We start from the raw sequence: 20,879 nt of genomic DNA, 5'->3' as shown, positions 1-20,879 counted from the left end.
AGATGACCTTTATCTAACCAGGAAGTGCTTCAGTGAGGTCAAGCATCTCCATTGCACGAATGTTCTTGCCAAGACAGCAGCAACAGCACAGTTACAACACACTGCCAAAAAGCCATATTTGGCAGAAGCATGAGAATCATATAAAGTTTACATAGAGACAAAAGCCTTAAGAATAAAACCACAAACTGGGAGGAGACACAAGGTAAGGGCCGGATATCTGCAGAAAGCCGGAGAATAGAGGCAAGGCTGGACTGGGTGGCAAGTGCATGAAAAGACCAGATCAAAAGTCAAATAAGTTTAGGTTAAACCCCCCCCAAAAAATCTCTGTAAGGTTGTAGAAGACGTATGATTTGGTCAGCCTGACTTCCGTCAGAAACAACAGTAGAGCTTGACTGTGGCCGTCCTCTGAATGGATAGATGTGTATCCTCCTCCAAGTCAGTGGACGACGAGCTCGTTGCATACCATTGTAGCAGCACGGAATGTGTTCAATTTCTTCCAAGTGAGCCTGTTTCTTGTATCTCACTTTGTTTCAATGCACACATTTCAAAGCTGTCTGAAAACCAGCTAATTGTGGTCATGGGATCAGTGCATCCCGCTACATAGTGACACTACATAGCATTTTGCATAGTACCCTTGTCAGTTCTACATGTTTGGATTGTTTTTCAGTATGATCATGATTCATACCAGCGTTTGTATGAAGAAATGCAGTTTCCACTGCACTCCACACATTTAATTAGAAAACATAATTCATTTCAGCTTTAAAATGTTCTTAAATCTTTCATCATTTATACTTATTGTAAGTAACTAAATTTACAACCCCTGCTACAAATCAGAAGGGGCTTGTACGGTACAGTTTTTAATGTATTCATCCAAACTCACTTGCTGTTCACACCAGTTCTTATGTGGAAGTCTTGGTCTCTGTCTTGATTGAATCCAACTGCAGTTGTCTTAACTGCAGCTCTGTCACAGTGCATGCTGGGGGTTAAGAGCTGTTCCACAGCGTGCTCCATCCTGCATGCTGAGTCAATAGCTTTTCAGTTCTGCATAAAGTGACTGGAGGACGAGGTGAATCACTCTGTCACCCAGCAGAGTGTCCTGTTTTGTATCCATTGGTTGGAGAGAGTCGATGCCTTCAGAACTACAAAAGGAATTTGTGTGCGTGTGTGTGTGTGTGGATAGGGAGCTGTCTCTATGTCTGAGCTAATAAAAGAGTGTGTGTCTGCAAGCTGATGTGACTGAGCTCAGGGTCGCCTTGTTTACACATACCCAGAGATGAAAACCTTCTGTCACAAGCCCTTTATTCTCTTGTCCATCACTCTATGTGCTGCTCCTCATCTTCATCACTCTCTCATACCTCATTCAGCATCCTGTCGGCACTTTTATTGCTCACCTTGATGCTTTGGTTTTACTTTTGTCATCACTGTTTCTTGGTTTTCTTGCATTTTTACTCTCCCTTTTTGCATGTTATTATTCTGAACATATTTTATGGCGTATCTTAATATTTTAAGAGCTTTTTTTATCAGAGCGAATGTGCATGTTGTTGTTTTTGTGAGGATTTGTTGGAATAATGACATATCTCTCTAAAGATGTCTATCTCACGCTCTCTTTGTGAAACATTCTTGTCTCTTATTGTTCATTGCATGTGTGTTAGTATTGAGTGTAAGTACAGCTGAGCAGACATTGATATGGAGCCAATTTGCCATCGAACAAGACAAAGTGACAGTATTTACTGCCACAATGCAGGCCAAGGTGCTTCTACACTGGAAAATTAACTGGACACTTGAGTGTTAACATCTGACACTACTGTGTGTGTGTGTGTGTGTGGTCTACCAGCTTGTCTGTAAAATGTGGTCATTTTCTTTAAATTTTCTCTTTTTCATTTAGATATTTAAGAAATAAAGTGTAACGGCTGACAGGAGTCATTTATAAAAATGCATGTAATCCTCAGTACAAGTTAAAATCGTGCACACGAAAATAGAACATGGCACGCACTAAAAGATCATTTAAATTTGAACACCATGCATGGGGTGGCAACACCCATTCCGAAATCCCACCATTCCGAAATCCCTCTATTCCGACATTCAAACGTCCCACCATTCCGACAAGGCTTTCCGTATATGGAAATGTGAGTTACTCAACAGGTGAGCCCCTTCTTTCTGTTCATGCAATTTATATGTTTAACACATGTTTACAGATAAGCGTTATTAAAGACACAAAGTCTTGGCAACTGGAGGAGGAGAAGCAGACCGCGTGGTTTTCAATCACACACTCCAATGCCACTTGTTTCAACTTCCGAAAATTTAATCCAGGAAAAAAAGGCTTACAAACATGGACCGAAACGGCTCCATAACACGCACAAGAATCCAAAAGAAACGAAAGTTAACTAAAAGAAAGCAAATAAACATGAAGTGGTCAAAATCGGTTTTACGCATGCCTATGTGCGTCTGGCACATGCGTCTTCGGGCTCTCCCACGTTGGAATGTGGATGAAAGCTATATGTTCAGCTGTAATGTCATGTAAACACAATCTCTACATGACATTTACTCCCAGATGTGACCAGTTAAGTCCATAAGATATCAACAGGCCTGTTTGTGCCAAATGCGCAAAGCCCATCCGCGCTTCCCAAAATTGGAGCGAGTACTCATAAATCACGTGAATAACATGAATAAACGTTTTTACTGCATTTTGTTGTGTTTTATACGTTCTATGCTGTCATTTCTCTCCTCTCCTATTGGCAAGGCAAGGCAGAGTGCTCGCAACTGTGTCCTGTGCAGTAGCCGTGATATCTGTAATTGCAATTATTACTTTTGCATATGATGACAGCGGGCAAAAGACGCATGGGCTCTGTGGAGAGCTCCGCTCCAGCTGTCTGCTGTGACAGCTCACTGACACTGTATTTCAGCTTAATCAGTTTCAGTCTCGCCAGAGTTACATTAATATCTGTATTTTTATATTTTAAATTTCAGGGGGTTTTGATAATAGATTATTAAAGTTTGTTTGTGAGGCTGTGGCCTCTGCATGTGCAGAGTTTGTGCGCCAAACTTTAGGGCGTATTTGCGCCGGCATATCATTAGTGCAAAATGTTTTGGGTAAAACATAGGCTATTAAAAGGACCTGTCGGAATGGCGGTATGTTAAAAAAAAAAAAAAAAAACATACCGCCATTCCGACCAATTGGAGGTCAATGTGGAATGGCGAGATGTCGGAATGGCTGCATGTAACCCCATGCATGCACACACCCGTTGGCCATGTTCCCTTTGTAAGTCACAGTCCACCTGGAAATTTGCACACATGGATCAGCCTCGTATACTCACACCCACATTTAATGTACAGTGCAAAGCACCTCGTGAATGTTAATGCATAGACATGAGCCTGCTGTGAAAAATCTGTGATTCTTCAAGGGTGGGGTGGCTGCGGCAGTAATGCATACCAAGAAAATTAATTTGAGCTGGCTGTGTGTGAGGTGGATGTTAGGAAGCACATATTGTTCACAAAGTCTGTGTGTGGAGGTGGGGAAGATGTGCAAGGTGAGATGAGTGTGTGTAGGGCAACACACACACACTCATGCTCTTTTTCCAAATTAAAGTTAATATTCAAATGTTTTAATTCTTTTCAGTCTTCATTTTCTTCTGAAAGTAAATCCTGAACTGTGGGTTAGTGTTTGCAGCAGCCCAAAGGTTGTTCTTTCTTTTTTTGGTGTTTCCTTTGAGCTCCTCTATCACATTTTTTTGCTAACAGGAAGTTTGAGATCTTAACATTTCCTTAAGCCAGAGTTTGAAGACAATGACTTATTCATTGAAGATTTAACACAGAAGCGTCGTATATTCGATTAGCAGGTGAGCTGATGTCGACGTGTCAGTCTGACACCACAGTCAGTGTTTCTCCCCAAGATCTCCCTTTCCATCACCTAGATGCTCACAGACAACAGTTGCAAGTAGGTTCCCAAAAACACTGAGGCACCCCAGAATTAATTTTTTTCTCCACGCCTCGTGGGGACTTTGTGATGTCGGGCCCCAGGCTCAAGTCCCAGTAAGCCTGGGCATTAAAAAAAAACATCTATTTAGTAAAGCACACAAACACAATGCAGGACACAGAATTATATTTAAAAATGACACTTGCGTATACTGTCCTGTACGTGCTGCCTAATACACACTTACACACCACTTTCTAGCTTTATTCTCCTTGACTTGTATAACGTCCCCTCCAGCTATGCAAAGAAGAGGAGCTTTGGCCTAATAAATTAATAAAGAAGTTTATCAGACACATTGCAGGGCAGGACACAACATACTCCTCAGCTTGTCTGCTCTCAAACATCAGGAAACCTACACAGGTGCCGTCTATGAAGGATCTGACCTTCTCCTCTCTTGATAATTTGGCTTCCTGTTGAGCTAAAAAGTACCATGCATTAACTCAAAGCTTCTATGAATATAAATGGACAATATTAATGAAAAACATCGGCCAAGTGAGGTGACTTAAAACTCTTTAAAACCTTCTGTGATTTCACTATGCTTTTGTGGCCAGAAAAGTGGAACATAGTGCCATTTGCTGTGCTTTTAGGGTGCTTATTATGAGGCAGTTAGGGCACTCAGAGGGAGGTGCCATTTCACCCACGAGAGCATTAAGTGTGTTATTGCCAAAGGTGAGAGTTGTGCTCTTCAAACTAATAAAAAAGCCATTCGGCTCTGGAAAGACAGGAGGCATTTCATGGTCTTGTTTCCAGGGCAGAAAATAAAAGAAAGCGATGTTTGATATGTTTAAAGTCAAACTGAAACTTAAAACTGTAATTGGAACAAATAGTACACTATTTAAAGTAGAGGTTACAGCATTAATCATTGACGTTTTTACAGGTTTTTAAAAAAAGGACAGGTAACACCCCACAAGCTGAAAGTATTGTTAGATTTAAATAACTAATATATTTTATTTAGTTCAGTTTGAAGCAAACAGTTATATCATCCACTCCCTTTCCACTTAAGCTCCAATTTCAGTTCAGTTCATTGATCATTAAGCGAGTATATTGCTGTACATGAGGTGGCATGTGCTGCGCTTTCATTTATTGGCCTTTTGTGTGACGTGAGATCGGGACCAGCGTACAGCCATTAGTTACTCGACAACACTTTTGTCGAGTAACTAATTTGTGGACCTAACCAACAACATTATTCAGTTAGAATTGGAAAACAATGATGGTTAAGTCTAAAATACGCTATTTTTGCAACACAACTGTCACTGTCATGGACACTTTTGAACTGGTTGCCTTGGATACATGTAACTACAGCATGTTACTGTAAATCAATGTCCCTTTCTTGTTGGCTTTAGAAAATAACTTCCCTTTGGTTAGGGTTAGAAATCATAAATTCCTGTCCTCTCAGCCGCAAGCCAATCGAGGCAGATGGCCACCCTTCCCTAGTCTGGTTCTGCTGGAGGTTTCCTCCCGTTAAAAGGGAGTTTTTTCTCTCCACTGTCACCTTGTGCATGCTCAGAACAGGGCATTCAATCGAAGAGAAGTTTACTTACCTAGGCAACTGGCTTAGAATGAATTAAACTAACTAATTAGGAAATGTCAATTTGTTGTGATTTGGTACTATATAGATAAAAGTGAATTAAAATGAAACTGAAAATCAAAACTGTCAGGGTTGGGTAATTGTATTGTTATAGCTAATCAACATTCTTTTCACAACATAGCCATCACCATTGTGCACACCATTTTTACCCTTCGCTTGCAGTTACTCTCACGACCACTAGTGGTTTGAACGTAATTATTGACCATATCTGCCTGCAAAAACGAACGCCACATGAACATGTTTTAGGGAGGAGGACAGTCTCATTGACAACAATTGTACCTCTACATAAGAGGTTTCAGCATGCCTTTGTTTATTAAAATATCCCTCCTCTAGTGACTCAAACACGCAACAGCATGTAAACTCTGCTGTAGCTTGGCCCCCCGAGTCTGCCAGTGACCCCAGTCGTCAGGGAAATGATGAGTTAAAATAACTGCAGGCCGTGAGTATGTTTTCACATTATGAATGTACAAAAAACAACACAAAAACAAGAAAGGTTTTGTCTTGTTTCTAAATGGGCTGTGCACACGAAGGCCTGAGGCATCTTTTCTCTTCTTATTGTTTTCCATCGTGCACGAAAATCGGATCTTTGCTGCACACACGGCAGAGAATGATGAGCTTCGGGGCTCATTAAAAAAAAAGAAGTATTTCATTGGTCATGTTAGTGGATTTCTGTTCTCCTCTCCAAAAATAGATCATCGAGCCTGCCAGAGTTATTTGTACTAGCAATGAAAATCCCTGTTACCTCGAAACGTGTAAGACTTCCATCCTCCCCCATGCCTCTTACATTATTCTTTCAACCCTCAGCAAACACGTTTTGTTTGATAACTACTGTACATTTGGCCACAGTTATTTTTCTTAGAAGGACTGTAAATAGAGCTGAAATAAGCTCATTTGTCATCATATTTCTAAAGAGTTTCTGTTAAGAAGGTTGAAAAAGGACAAACACAAAGCTTGGTGGTGAGGCATAGAGAAAAACTGCAGGAGATACCTGGATGATGTTAGTATTAACGCATAAGAAATATTCTGTTGAAAATGCACAAACTTCCTCTCCTCTGTGTCCACAGACACCCCCCAGAAGGACGGTGACGATGCAGCATCTTCGTCAGACGCAGACCCCGCCTCCACTCTGTTCAACCACTGGGGTCACGACCTGGGCCCAGAGAGTCGAAGGGTTGCCCTCAAGAAGTTCCGTTACTATGGATACAATGGCTACCTTAGCGACCGCATTTCCCTCACCCGGCCAATTCCAGATTTAAGGCCAGACGGGTGAGTCACTTAATTTGTGCGCTGTTACTTGATTAGATAATTAGGAGGGATTATAGTGCTATTTTCAGCCTTCAGTGGAATGTGATTCAGATATCATTTCTTCTGAATCTCTGCCTGTGCTTCCAGATGCAGAAACATGTCTTATTCATCAGACCTTCCTCAGCTCAGCGTCATCTTCATCTTTGTAAACGAGGCCTTGTCAGTCCTGTTGCGCTCCGTCCACACGGTCATTCAGAGGACTCCGGCTCACCTCCTCAAGGAGATAATACTGGTGGACGACCACAGCAACAGCTGTAAGAATATGAAATCGTCCTCATAATCTCATTTTCAACAAATACTGCATTTCCACTGAGTCACCTGGACACCCACCAGGTGTTTTTCACTTTAAATATTAGGCTCAAACACATTTTGTACACTAATGTATACATTATAACACTATCGCCTGGGGAGCAATTTCAGGTCACATTAAGAGAAGTTTCCTATTTAAATATCTGACATGGGAGCAAGTTCTTCTCAGTTGCAATTTTTCAAATGGGTTTGCAATATTTTGTATGCCATTACCAATGATATCAAGCCCTCTTATTGACTTTCCGTATTGTTTCATACCAAACCTATGCATGAGTGGGACCTACACCAGGTGGAGAATGAGTTATTCTTCCTTCTAGTTCTTTTATGTCTCTGTGGCCTTAAATTTCCCAGGGGTAAACTGACAGAAATGGCAAATAATGCTTCAGAGTGTGTTCACCTCAATATGTGTGGCCACCTTGATAATTCACAGGGGGAAATTATGAGGGGAATGGTGGATCTGGACTAATTTGTCTTGATTGTCCCCCTCAATATATCATTATAAACAAAACTGTTAATGCAAAAATAAATCACATGCTTTCTCTTTTGGTGCAGTGCCCACCATTCTCGACTGCCCACGCAGCATTCGCTACAGCTGCCTGTGTGAAAGTGTCAGTAGTGGCTGAGTCAAAAAAGTTGCTACTTTGTAAACCTTATCTCATAAACAAAGAAGGTGTTGAGCTTTTTTCCCATATGATTACCACTAGAATAAAATCTGTTTATTTTCTAGCAGATTCATTTGGTTTGCTTCATTACCTCACAGTGGCTACAGGTTAACCAATTATTTCAATACATCTGTGTCTATGGAGGCAGGAGGCTTTTCCACAATTAAAACCGTAAGAACTCGCTGAGTTTTGGACAGGATGTTCTGGCAGTACAGTTTGTTATTTATGATACACACCGCCTGGTTTTCTTTCCAAAGTACCTTACGTTTTGTTTAATTTTCCCACCACTTGCCCTCTCAATGTCCAGCTGATGATTTCACTCATCTTCCCACAAAGGTTTTGGATAGAGCAGACATGACCATTTATGTTACAGTACAGCACAGTATCAATGTAGTGACAAGAAATAAAACAGAGTTTGTAGCGAGCACAAAATTATAGTAAAAAATTGTTGATTTATTTAATTTTTTTGGTCACAGCAGAACAAGAAAGTTGCACATTCATGTTCAGCAGCTGTAACCCTACTGTTACAGTTTATTCTGCTCAATACAGCAACAAACTGTCACTGTGCTGCACGGGCCAATGGATACACTGGGTGATGGGTTTTGATTGTGTGGGCACAGTTCTCAGTATTTGTCATAGAGCGATAATAGTTGGTGTGCTGGCAAATACAATTAATAAAGTTAGCCAATAAATATAAGAACATTCGTGACATCGGATGGGAAAATATTGCAGGGCCACAGGTTACTAATGAAATACTTAAGTCATGGCCATGAGTTAGTATTGTGTTTATCTCAGTAACTAAACAGTTGCCACGAGATTCAGAGGCATATATTTGTTGTATATTTGAGCCTTTATCACTCAAACAATGGAATTTTATTTGAATCTTGAGATAATTTATAATGGAAACTGCATCTTGTAGCGTTTTGAAACAATTTGCTGACATTCAGCAACTTTGAGTCTGTAACTCAGAATTTAAAGTCTAAAGTTAAATTCCATCCATCCATCCATTATCTGCCGCTTCATTGGGGGTCGGGTCGCGGGGGCAGCTTGAGCAGAGAAACCCACACGTCCCTGGTCCCGGCAACTTCCTCCAGCTCTTCCGGGGGGACCCCGAGGCGTTCCCAGGCCAGACGAGAGACATGGTCTCTCCAACGTGTCCTGGGTCTTCCCCGGGGTCTCCTCCCAATTAGAGGAAAGTTAAATTTATTTATTTATTTGTTTTAAATAAGAGATTCTAGTCATGATTCAGGACAACAGACGAAGTCAGCGGGCAGACTCAGACACGGCAGAGAAGTTTAAAGTGACTTTTATTTACAGTGAATCAGCAGAAATGTCAGGTGAGAGCGAACTGACAGTTGCACTTATGTACAGGCATTATGTACAGGAAAAGATTGATAAGAGGTAAATCTGGAGAGGTAAGTTTCCTACTTTTGTCAGTAGCGTCGAAATCCAACAGGGAGGTCCAAAAAAGTGTTTGAGAGACAGTGGAGAGTGGGCAGGCGGGTGGAATTCAAAACAGCAGAAGAGGCAGAGTCCTCCTTCCAGAGGAGTGTTTCACTCAGCATGAAGTGAAGCAATCAGAACAGAGGCTCTCTTCCAGAATAACAAAACATGGTACACGGGTACTCTGAAAAAAGGCAAAACAGGCACTGTCAGGACAAGTTCTCAAAGAACTCAGCTTTTCTAGGTAACTGTTCACCATACCAGTGACAACAGTCTGACAGAGAAGAGCTGCAGCCTCTGTTCTGATAAAGCCCACTGCTGATTAGGAGATGCCGCGCAGGTGAGGGAAGTTACCAGCCGCCAGAGGACTCCGCCTCATCCCAACTCTCCACACAGAAGTACTACAAACCCTGCCGACCCTCATGGCAACGCTAACAAAATGAAAGCTCACAGATATACTTCAAAATATAATAATAATAAACAACTGAAAGCTGCAAAAACCTAATGGGGCTAACAGGAATATATTGTCATGTGTTGTTATTTCAGAACAGAAGGTGCTCAGAAGCATGCTGTACTGTCAAAGTAGATGTTAAAAGGAGCTTATATAATTAGCAGGGTGTTTCAACAGGCAGGTGACATCTTAGTAATGGGTTGCTAGGACTTACTAATGCATTACTAATTTGTGACCAGTTATAAAACTTATAAAATTCTTTGATATGCATCATTATTGTTATATTTATTGATATATTTTTTACAAATGTCTCCAGGCATTCTCTATTCACTAATTACTGCAGGGTTGCTTAAAAAGCAGCTAACTGTGGCCACCTGAAGCAATAAAACCACTCACTTAGTTCAATTTAGTAACATTGTTTTTCTGTTTGTTAAATTTGTTTAGCATAACCAATCTATACAGATCGAGTTTTGCAGTGGCAGAAACAAACAAACAAAACAAACAAAACTGACTAAACTGCTGCCAGATAACAGTCAAATAGAAGCTGATTGAATTCACGCCAGTTTCTGAGTTTGTTATCACATTGTAGGGTAGAGATCCAGAGTTTAATAATTGTTGTTAAGTAGTGAACCCTGTAGCTGAGCATTGATTGATGTCCCTCTTATTTCACATTTTGTCTGGACAAATCACAGAAAAATAGTTGTTGGCATTCGCTGCATCACCGGCCTGTGAAAACATTCAAAAAGCAGTAGCATTTAAAGCCTGGATTTGATTTGTCTGTGTGAGGGCTAGTGTTAATTACTGTGTCACGTTCTATGGAACATATTGTATTTCACTGCGGCCAAATCTATAATTACAATTATGAGAAATATGTCTGTACTACAACCGCCTGCAGATTTTGTGGGTCTCTCACTGCCCCTCTGTTCTTCAATAATACAATATATCAGAGTTTAGTGATGGTAGCTGCACACGGTTGAATGCTGATTAGTGAAGGAACCGGGGGATAAATACATTATTTACCACAAATTATTCTCTGCTAATGCAATACAAGTGTTCGACTTAATAATTCTTGTGGAAATATGATTTAATGCTTCTGCTTTGCAATGATTCACAAGGGGTAATTCACAAGGAAAGTTAGTGATGACAGACAACTTGGTGAGAGGGTGAGTTCATAAGTGTGATTAAGACAAATTATGGTGAACTTTGGCCATATGAAGGCAAAAGTGTAAATCCAGGATCTTTTATTATGCACTCCCACCAGAATAGTTCATTAGCTGAGAAATTCAAGGGGGTATTCATATTGTCTTAAAGTGCTTGTTAAAAATCACTGAGCCATTCAAACTTCCATTAATTTCACAGTGACATTAAATGACATTATTTCATTACTTTGCTTTCCTGTCAGTCAACAGAAGGTTTTATGTTTATGCATTTAGCAGACGCTTTTATCCAAGGCGACTTACAAATGAAGATATAACAAGCTATATAAAAAACTAACAATAAACTACATAGAAGGAAGCCAATAGTCCGACTCTGTCAGAGGTGACAGAGTAGAGATAGGGTGCAGGCATAGAAGGAAGTGCAGAAAGATAAAGTGCAAAGATAGAGGGGGTAGGGAAGTACATGGTAAGTGCTAGGATAGGAGATGCTCTCTGAAGAGCTGGGTTTTCAAGAGTTTCTTAAAGATAGACAGGGACGCCCCTGTTCTGGTAGCGCTCGGTAGGTCATTCCACCATCGTGGGACGACACATGAAAAGAGTTTGGATTGTCTTAGGCGTGGTGTAGGAGCTGCTAGAAGACAATCCTGGGACCAACGGAGGGACCGAGTTGTGACATAAGCCTTTGCAAGAGCATTCAAGTAGATGGGAGCCGTTCCATTAAGCACTTTGTAGGCTAACATCAGTAACATTAGTGCACCTTATGTTCCTCACTCAGCTACTCTCAGCCGGCCAATCACAGCATGAAGTTAGTGCGTGACATTGTTTTTGTTAGATAATAAATTCTGATAACTTTGGTAAGGTGTAGGTGAAAGAGGCTTCTGGCATGAACGTTTGACAGAACACTAATCCTCCTGAAAAAGTACAGCCTCACAGGATAACTGTAGCACAATCCCGCTGTGACACAATCATACACAAGGTCAGCTGGGACCATATGAGTATCTTAACAAAAGAAGAGATGATTGTGGATTTTAGGAGTAGCCAGAGGTAAACCAAACACATTTTGCATGCTGGGAGGACATCAGATACCAGGCTGAATACCTGGACAACAGACTGGACTGGAAATGCAACACTGAGGCAAATTCCTTCGATGTCTGCACAAAGATGTTGCATATCTTCTATAAGTTTGTAGTAGAGAATGCAATTTGTTTTGCAGCCATCTGTTGGAGCAGCAGCTTCAGAGCCCGTTACTCAAAGAAAGTTGACAGACTGTTAAAGAAGAGTGGCTCTGTGCTGTGGGACTATTCTGCAGCCAAATGTGCAAGGAACTCTGCACAAGTTGATGAACGGACAATACTGCACACCCTCTACATGACATTGTGATCAAACTTCTTCAGCTCCTCTGCAACATTGATGTTAGAGGAGCTTATTCCTGCCTGCAACAACAACCCCGCACACACACTTTTCTTACAAAAACGAATAATTTAAAACTGATTTGTTTCTTTATGCTGCTAAATTAATCCAGCATTCGGGATTAATAAAGTGTTATTCTGTGTGGTATGTGTTATTGACTCAAAGACTTGAGTGAGTCAAGAGTGAAATAAGAGAAATAAGAGCAGTCAGCACCAAGCATTTTCATCTTAGAAGGAAGTCAGGGCCAGCCATCAGGAGCAAAGTTTGTCTAATGTAAGCTTTTAGCAACATATCATTGCTGTGTGCTAACGTAACCAATTGAATGCGTGCTTATTTCACTTTATCCCTAAACTATGTGTGTGACAGAATGGAAAGGAAGAACTTACGACTTACATATTCATACATTTCCAAGTGATAAATGAGGAAAGTTATGGAGTTACATCTAAGCCATCTAAAGCCATGGAAGGATCATTTTCATCGAAAGACAACATGGCCTTCCTGGAGCATTTGTATGAACTGCGAAGTCTTTGCCCCTGGTGTGGTAAAAGTTTCAGACATTGAACATTTTGTATTATCGTTGTTTCTATCACAATGTGCAGCGCAGCACCATCACAGGACAGCTCATTTAGTTTCTTTTCAATGCCAAAACATCGAGTTGTTTGAATATAGAATTGACAGAAATAAGTAATGTTAATGTTTCACAGTCTGGCAAAGAGTGATATTGGGCTTTTTGGGGCAAAATGCACTGCTATAATTGGTTGCACTGTGTTTATACGCAAAGCGAAAATGAGAGAATCATTGCAGCACAACAATCGTTTAATCTCGATTATCTTGTTTTCGTAATTGCCGCATCCCAAAATTGTAATGGAAAAAAAAACTCATTAATTACACACCCCGAGAGTAAACAATTATATTATGAGCACATCAGTTTTCTCTTTTAGTGACACAATGCCAGCCCAGGATTAACAAAACACCATTTATTTTTTTTCTAGATGGCGAGAATGCATCATTCTGCTTTCCACTAAGAATTTTATTGCTCAGATTGAACCCAGCAGTTCTCACATCATGTCAGAAATGTCTTTTTTTTTACTGATGGCTAACCTCCTGTGGTTCAGAGAGTTAAAGTAAACATCTTCCACAGTGCTGGCTAGACATCTGACTCTGATTCACTTGATTTACCAACCTGATTTGGAAGTAATACAGATGTTCAAAAGTGTAACATACATATATGTGCATGTAAGACTAGAAGGAGCTCCTCTTATACTCCCAGCTCCAGTTTAAACGAGTCCATCTTTCTTCCGGGTCAACAAGAAACTGTGATTCATTAAGGAAAACAGAGAGCAGAGATGCCAGGCTGATGGTCATCATGAACAGAGAGGGGAAGGCAGGAGCCGTAGCCTCTGGGCAGGATAACAACACAGAGAAATCACAGCAAGGAAATGAAGATGGTTGTTCTTCCACAGTGGGCAGAATGTGTGTTTCTGTGTCTGTGCTCTGTCTACTTGATTGTTTGCATCAGGAAATCACTCAAGAATAAAAAGACAGAGACAAGAATGAGACAGTATTGTGCCTTCATGTTCAGTATCTGTTAGGATTTCTCTTTGGTTTTCACACATTTTTCCACGCCAGCAGCAGAGCTTTCTTCATAGTGACGTTCGTCAGTATATATATATAGTATATATAATTCCATATCTTTGGTCCACATCTGTGCACCTGTGAGCATACCCCCCTTTCTGTATAGTGTAAAGAAAGCTTGTTGCTGTCTGGTCTCAATTTAAAAATACCATTGTGTGGTGTGTTCAGCCTTGGTTTTGTCTTATTTGATGTCTAACTTTGCAATATTTCTTTCAGTTGTGATAAGAATTTGATCAGTTTTATCATTGTGGTTTCAGACAGAACATCCAAAAGAGAAAAGAAAAGAAAAATCCACAGCCTAACAAACAACCACAGGGAGGCAGCCAGTGTAAAGGGGCGGGGGGGCCGTCACAAAGTGAAATCCAAAAGCAGTGCAAAAACTGCAAAGAGAAACTACATGAAAACAAATTTATTTTCTTACACCAAGCCAACAGGATGACAGTGATAAAGTGGAGACCCAGAGTTCAACAACAGCAGAGTGAGCAGAATTTACCTAATTGATTTGCAATCAAATGGTTAAGTACCTCTTTCCAAAAACTTGCCCACTGCTTTGCTGTTTTACTCTTTTCTTCTATAAAAAGTTTCCACAAGTAATCAGTAATTAGATGCAGGTGACATGAACTTGCCTCCACTCAGCCACAAAATCATCAGTTCCAGCATTGATGTTGGGTAGCCGGGCAGTCAGTGACTCCAACTTCAAGCAATCTGCATTCCAGTTCCTGTTAAAGCTATTGGATTGGACTGAGATCGGATTGTTCTATTACATGTGAGGATAATTATTTCCCTTTACACAGGGGCCATGTTTTTTACTGAATCATTCTCAAGTTACTGCTCTTACTAGTTACTGGTTACTAGTTACTAGTTGCTGTTCTGCCACACAGTCAGAGGCTTTCAAGAGCCACATTGAGGTGCTTTCACACTTAGTTTGAGCTTAAAGACCATTGCATCTTATAATAATCCTGCACATTACAATAATCTGTCATCATGTCCAGATAAGAAGGAAAATCAAGCATACGGTGAAGCAGCAAGTATCAGGTATAAAAGCCAGTTGTACCAAAATCAGCAGGACAACACCACATATTTCCACACTTTTTCAAGTATAAAGGAGTGGATCCCTGTGCTGCAAGTATCTTCAGTAAAAGCATGTGTGTGCAGTTTAAAATGATAGATATGCTTCTATTCTTATTACATGTCCACTTCTTAAATGCTACACTTATCTGTTGATAGTTATTGTCCAAGACTTTTAAAAAGCTCTTTCCAAATCCACTGTGGAAAATAATGGTAGAACTTATATTTCATATTGTCGTTGAATGGCTGCTTCTGCTTCTGCATTTAACTATATTCTCGCCTTGTTTTTTAAACAAACGTGTTTGGTAAACTGTGCAGCTTTACTATGGCTGCATCCTGTGGATAACACCTTTTCATTTCCCAAGTGAAGTCTGAGATTACTAAAATATTATTTACGATAAGACACACTTTTCTGTATCAAAAGCAGTGGTTTTAAAAGTGAGTTTGTGATAGAATTAGGTTGAAACTCATTACGTGTAAGCCTTTGTGGTGTGTGCATACACACACTCATCTACACACTCTTGTTTAGATCTTTTTCTCACATCCACTGGGACTGAGTAGGTTTCTGTGGAGCTTTGTTGATAAGATGCTGCAACAAACTTCAGTGAGTGTTCTTTAACATCCAAGAGTGTTTGTGTGCCGGTTTCTCACCAGTGGAGCTGAAGGAGCACCTGCAGAGCTTCGTGGATGAGACTAATGCTCAGCATGGCCCAGGATTCCTGAAGGTGGTTCGCCATGACAAGCAGGAAGGGCTGATCAGGGCCAGAGTCAGTGGATGGAGGGCAGCCTCTGCTCCCGTGGTCGCTCTGTTTGACGCACATGTGGAGTTCAACACCGGATGGTGAGTAAAAAGGCTTCACTAAATTATATGTAAGTTCAGCAATGTTTACAAGTTAAATGTGCACCATATAACTACTCACCTGGTGGCCCCAAATGATAGTTAAAGCTGTTTTATATGTGTGACCGCAAAGCTTGTGAGGTCAAAACACTCCAGATGTATGATAAACGGTACTTATGTCAGGGGTTGAGGCTTTTTAGAAATACATTTCAAGATTAAAGTGGGTAAATATTTTATTCTTTAATTAAGTACCGTAAATTCCGAACTAAAAGCCGCTACTTTTTTCCCAGGGTTTGAGCACCGCGGCTTATAATACGGTGCGGCTAATAAATGTTTTTTTCTTTTGTTTTCATGCCACCAAAACATTTTGCCTCGTAACATCAGACCAATAAAATTAACGAATAGTAGTGATCCAGTGAAATTGTACGATAAATCCAACACACTTACACTAAATGAATGTAAATTCAGTCATTTGTACTCAACATGGAAAACAAATGAGGAAATGCATATGATGCAGCTTTTAAATTAAAGGATTAAAGAGATTGTGAGAATGTGAGAGCGACACCGAAGAGACTGAAGTGAGTGACGAAGTTCTGAGGCTGTTCAATTTGGACTCTGAAGAAGATGACTTTGATGGTTTTAGTGCGCAGGAGGGAGATGAAGAAGGTGATCAATGACTTTTCCTGGTAGGCTACTGTCTTTTCGTTTTTCTTTTTTTTAAACCAGCGGTGTTAAAGGCACTGTTCGAAAAAAAAAACATTTTTACGCCACATATTTGTTCATTACCAATAGGTATTTAAATTAAAACCATCGTTGTTACAGGCATTGTTCGGGAAAAAAAGCATTTGCAGTATTTATTTGTTTATGTTACCATATGCATTTAATTAAAAGTTTAAAAATCTCCACGTGTAACATCTTTCTTTGAAAATATCTCATGTTACAATGTGGACACCCGCGGTTTATAATCCGGTGCGGCCTATACAAGCACAAAATGGATTTTCTTTTTAAAATTAGAGGGTGCGGCTTATATTCAGGTGTGCTCTATAGTCCGGAATTTATGCTAGTCTTCTTTAATATGTTATATCCAGAGATACAACCTTGTAGCTCCAGACTTGAAGTGTACTAAAAGCAGTGATTTAATGCTGGGTACCACTGTCACAAGTTGTCTCACAAAGACATGAAAGCTGAAGGCCTGATCTCACAAGATATACGATTGTTTAACAAGATTAATATTTCTTATGCAATTCTACATCTGCTAGTTTAACCCAACATGATCTTTTCCTAAAGCTAACCAAACAGGACTGAAAAGAAACAGTAAAAAATAAAAATAATTAACAGTCTCGCACAAGACTTGAACATCCCTCTCCTGGGTGAAAATCCACCGGATCTCAAACCGCAAGCATGCAAGTGGTGAAGCTTGAAAATAGGACGTTGTCGAGAAGTGACACGGGGCAGTACATGGTTAAACGCCATCGCATAGCCAGCCACTGCCGGTGTGACAGATTAAAGTTAAAAGGAATAAGAGAGACTCCTCTGACGTGCATCTGTTGTCCGCAGTGCTTTCTAGCCTTAAGCCCCTCTGTTTGACAGCTTGATTTTCATGTTATTTCTGTGCTTATGTATCATTTTATGTTTACTGTTGTATACTTCTTGATGATGCCGTAGGCCACTGACAGATTTATTACACTCTTTAGAATGAAGCCATGCTGGGTCCTCCATAGAAGGGGATATTCTATATTTTGGGGGTGATATAAGTAAATCACAGTGATATGTTTTTTAAGATTTACATCTTTGGAGGAAATGTGCTTGCGGCTGAGTGATGATGTTATATCTATGACTTGCAAAACCAAATTAAGTAGGACGTACAAAGGCATACATCACACAAATAGCAGAATGAAGTCATTAGCCATTAGTTCATTCATAAAAAAAACAAGTTATATGTAAGTTGGGGAATTCTTGCTAATCTAAAGCCAAGGAAAGGCAAATGTATTTATGAGGCAACAACAACACGATTCAAGGTTTTTCACATAAAATATAAAATGCATATCAACAAGAACGCATACAGCAAAAAGTTTTGAACAAAAATAAGACAAATAAAGTGGAGTAAAAGGTGCAGTGCAGTGACACTCATTAATCAGGATCTTTTTATCAAATTCAGTCAATCAAATTAATTGGAAAACAGGAAAACCTTGCAAAAGCAAAAAAAAAAATGCATCAGACCTGACGTTCTCTTTGACTTTGTTCTACATATTGTATGCTACTGTGTGCATAAAACTAAAAATAGTTTCTCAGTGTTTAGGTTTACCTTCACAGATGAGCCATCGTACAGAAATACATAAGCTTCCAAGTCTAATTTTAGTTTTAGTGTAATTCAGCTTTATAAATATTTGAGATTGTAAAGATGCTATAATCAATAATACATTTACAGGCGATCAAATGTGTAGTGTGAAATAAATCACTTGAACATATACAAGTACTGCTATTAATTAAAGGGGAACAACTTCTTTGCTTGCACCTCTCATCTAGTTAGAACTGTGCCAAGTAGCTGAAAGAAAGAAAAAAGTAAGAAACTTTGTAAGTAGTGGCAAAAACCTAATGAACATAGTGGAAGATGTAGCAGCTTAAGTAGTTCACCTTTCCCTAAGGAGTTGGCAAACACTAAATAAGTGAAGGGAGATTATTGGACTTGCATTGTGCTCATGTTATTATGTGCTGCTGGATGTAGAACCATGGCTTCCCTTGACATCAACATCTACATCTACAAGTGTGAATTCTATGGACTGAACATGGATCTCTGCTGCTGAGGTGATATGGAAAATATTTCCAGACACGCTGTGACGCTTCTTTGTACATTTGACTTTGAATCTCCAACAAATCCAGTGAAATGATTGGGTTTTCTCTTCATAGCTTTGGTTTATTCCGTTTGATCAACCCATGTGTGACTACCATGATCAACATTCTCCTAAATTTGATTTATTTGTTTGTGTTTTTCTATCAGAAGGCACTTGTCTGGTGTATGTGATGCTGTGACAATGAGAAGAGGAAGAACACAGACATTATTCCTAAGCTGAATGCATTTATTAAAGGTTGCGGTTTGAATGAAAGCTGCATCTTTTCTCTTAGTTTATCACTGACAGCTGCAGGAATAGCTTTACTATGCACTTAGAAATGCAAAACATTGCATTCCTCACTGTTCATGAGGGGATTACTGCATTTCTCCCTCTCTAGGTGGAACCCATTTCCCTGTGAATTCACCACACAGGCAGATGCAACCTCTCAGCAGCAGAGACACAGACGCACCTGTGACATATTTGTTGATATTTTGGATCACAAAGCTGATTGTGTGAAAGCAAGGCAATGAGGGGATTTAATTAGACTTTCTGATGTATAAAAGAGAAGTTAATGTCTTTGAGCTCTATTATTGGGGAAACAGAGAGATTGTTGTGATTGAGGGAAGCAGATATTTTCTTTGTCTCTGCATGGGGAAACACATCTGTAGTGGCTGCATCGCAGAAATATTTGATCCTGTTGTGAAGGGTGAACTAACACAGTTTCTTAACAGCACTTGGACCCAAATATCCTGCTGCAGTTTTACTGTAAAATATACATGCAAAAATGAATGTAGAAATATTCAACATGTATTTGTTTTATGAAGAAAAAAGGAAGTCTAACATAATGTTGATTTAGCAGCTGATTCACAGGTAGTATAGGTTGCTTGGTCATTTTCTTAATATATCATTTTAATTAGCCAAATTAAACTAATGTGTGTTTTTTTTTTTCACTTTACTAATGGCTTCTTACCGAATCATAGCAGGTATTGTATCACAGTTAAGCTCATATTTTTTTGCATTTCCACAGTTTTTCAGTCTTGTGTTTATTAATAGTTGTAAATTGGATGGACAAAGCTGTTACAAGAACAACAAATAAGACAGCGGCATTAACAGGTTTGTGAAATACATCTACGTCTCATCTGGATTTATGTTTCATGAGTTTTTCACAGCTCTGCCTTGGAATGGCCTTGCAGTCGTTGCCTCAGGGTAGCCGAGACAAATTCATTAGTTTAACCGCATTTAAGTTTATCTTAACAGCTTACAAGCCACACATTTGCCTACCATGCTATCATTGTTGCCTGATGATATCACAATATGGAGAGAATCACCCGCTGTTTATGTTGTGTCGCTTGAATCACATCTGCACAAGCGATAACAATAATGTCAAGAACATCTGCTATATTTGAGTGGATGTTGGGTTTTTAATGTATTTACTGTTACTGTAAAATGAGAAGTAAATCACAGCAGAGTTCAGCATTCTGCAGTGTGGCGGTGCAACAATGACCGCACGTTGTGACACTTGTAATTCAGTCAATACTGCTTACTCTGTTTGAACCTGAGACGTGGATCTTAGAAGGTAGCTTTCACAGCTTCAGGAGTTGCTGCAGATGTTTTCCTTCCTCTTATGACACAAATCTGACGTTTTTACTGCAGCAACAACCTTTAATCATTCTCATGAGCCTCAAGCTTTTGCAGGCTAAATGTCACAGCTTGTCAAAGGAGGCTGGCTAGTCCAGACATGTCTGCAGTAACAGCAGGATGGAGACAGAAGACTAAGATTTAAACAGTAGAAATGACAATTAAGGGCTATAAAAATTATTTTACAACAGAGGTCTTTTGTGCAATCTGTATGTCTTTTATGCACTCAAGATCGTGAGAGCGTCAGGCTCTTGCAAGACCTACTAAAGTCAATCCTGATCGGTCTTCAAATAAGGAAAATGCACATAACTAGCAAGAACTATTGCTCCCTATCACATTTATGTTTGTACATTTATGGTAAACAGAGGTTTCATTTGAATATGTTCACTGGTCCCATAAGCAGGGCAAAATTCAAAATTTTACAAACCTGATGAAAAATGTTCTGTTTTAACAGATGTGAGCTGTCAAACTGAACACGTTGTCTTTGTTAGCTCATTAGCGTGTGGTTCAAGAGCAATTGTGCCTCAAGCAAGGCTATGCTTGCAGCTCTCAGCTTTTAACGTTAAGAGTCGAC

The 20,879-nt window shown here is 39.8% G+C and overlaps 1 protein-coding gene across 1 annotated transcript in view; it reads left to right on the top strand.

Moving 5' to 3' along the window:
- The window catches only part of galnt18a (UDP-N-acetyl-alpha-D-galactosamine:polypeptide N-acetylgalactosaminyltransferase 18a), a 142,382-nt gene that overhangs the window by 63,803 nt on the left and 57,700 nt on the right, over positions 1–20,879 (top strand). Inside the window, exons 2-4 of the mRNA XM_072386634.1 lie at positions 6,623–6,824; positions 6,951–7,117; positions 15,653–15,839. Of these exons, the coding sequence (XP_072242735.1) occupies positions 6,623–6,824; positions 6,951–7,117; positions 15,653–15,839 (556 nt within the window). The remainder of the gene's footprint in view (positions 1–6,622; positions 6,825–6,950; positions 7,118–15,652; positions 15,840–20,879) is intronic.

This window comes from Leuresthes tenuis, unplaced genomic scaffold, assembly GCF_036924035.1.
Source record: "Leuresthes tenuis unplaced genomic scaffold, fLeuTen1.0.hap1 SCAF_5, whole genome shotgun sequence".
NCBI classification, from domain to species: Eukaryota; Metazoa; Chordata; class Actinopteri; order Atheriniformes; family Atherinopsidae; genus Leuresthes; species Leuresthes tenuis.
The sequence above is the reverse complement of the archived record's forward strand: the minus strand, read 5'-3'. Positions and strand labels throughout refer to the sequence as shown.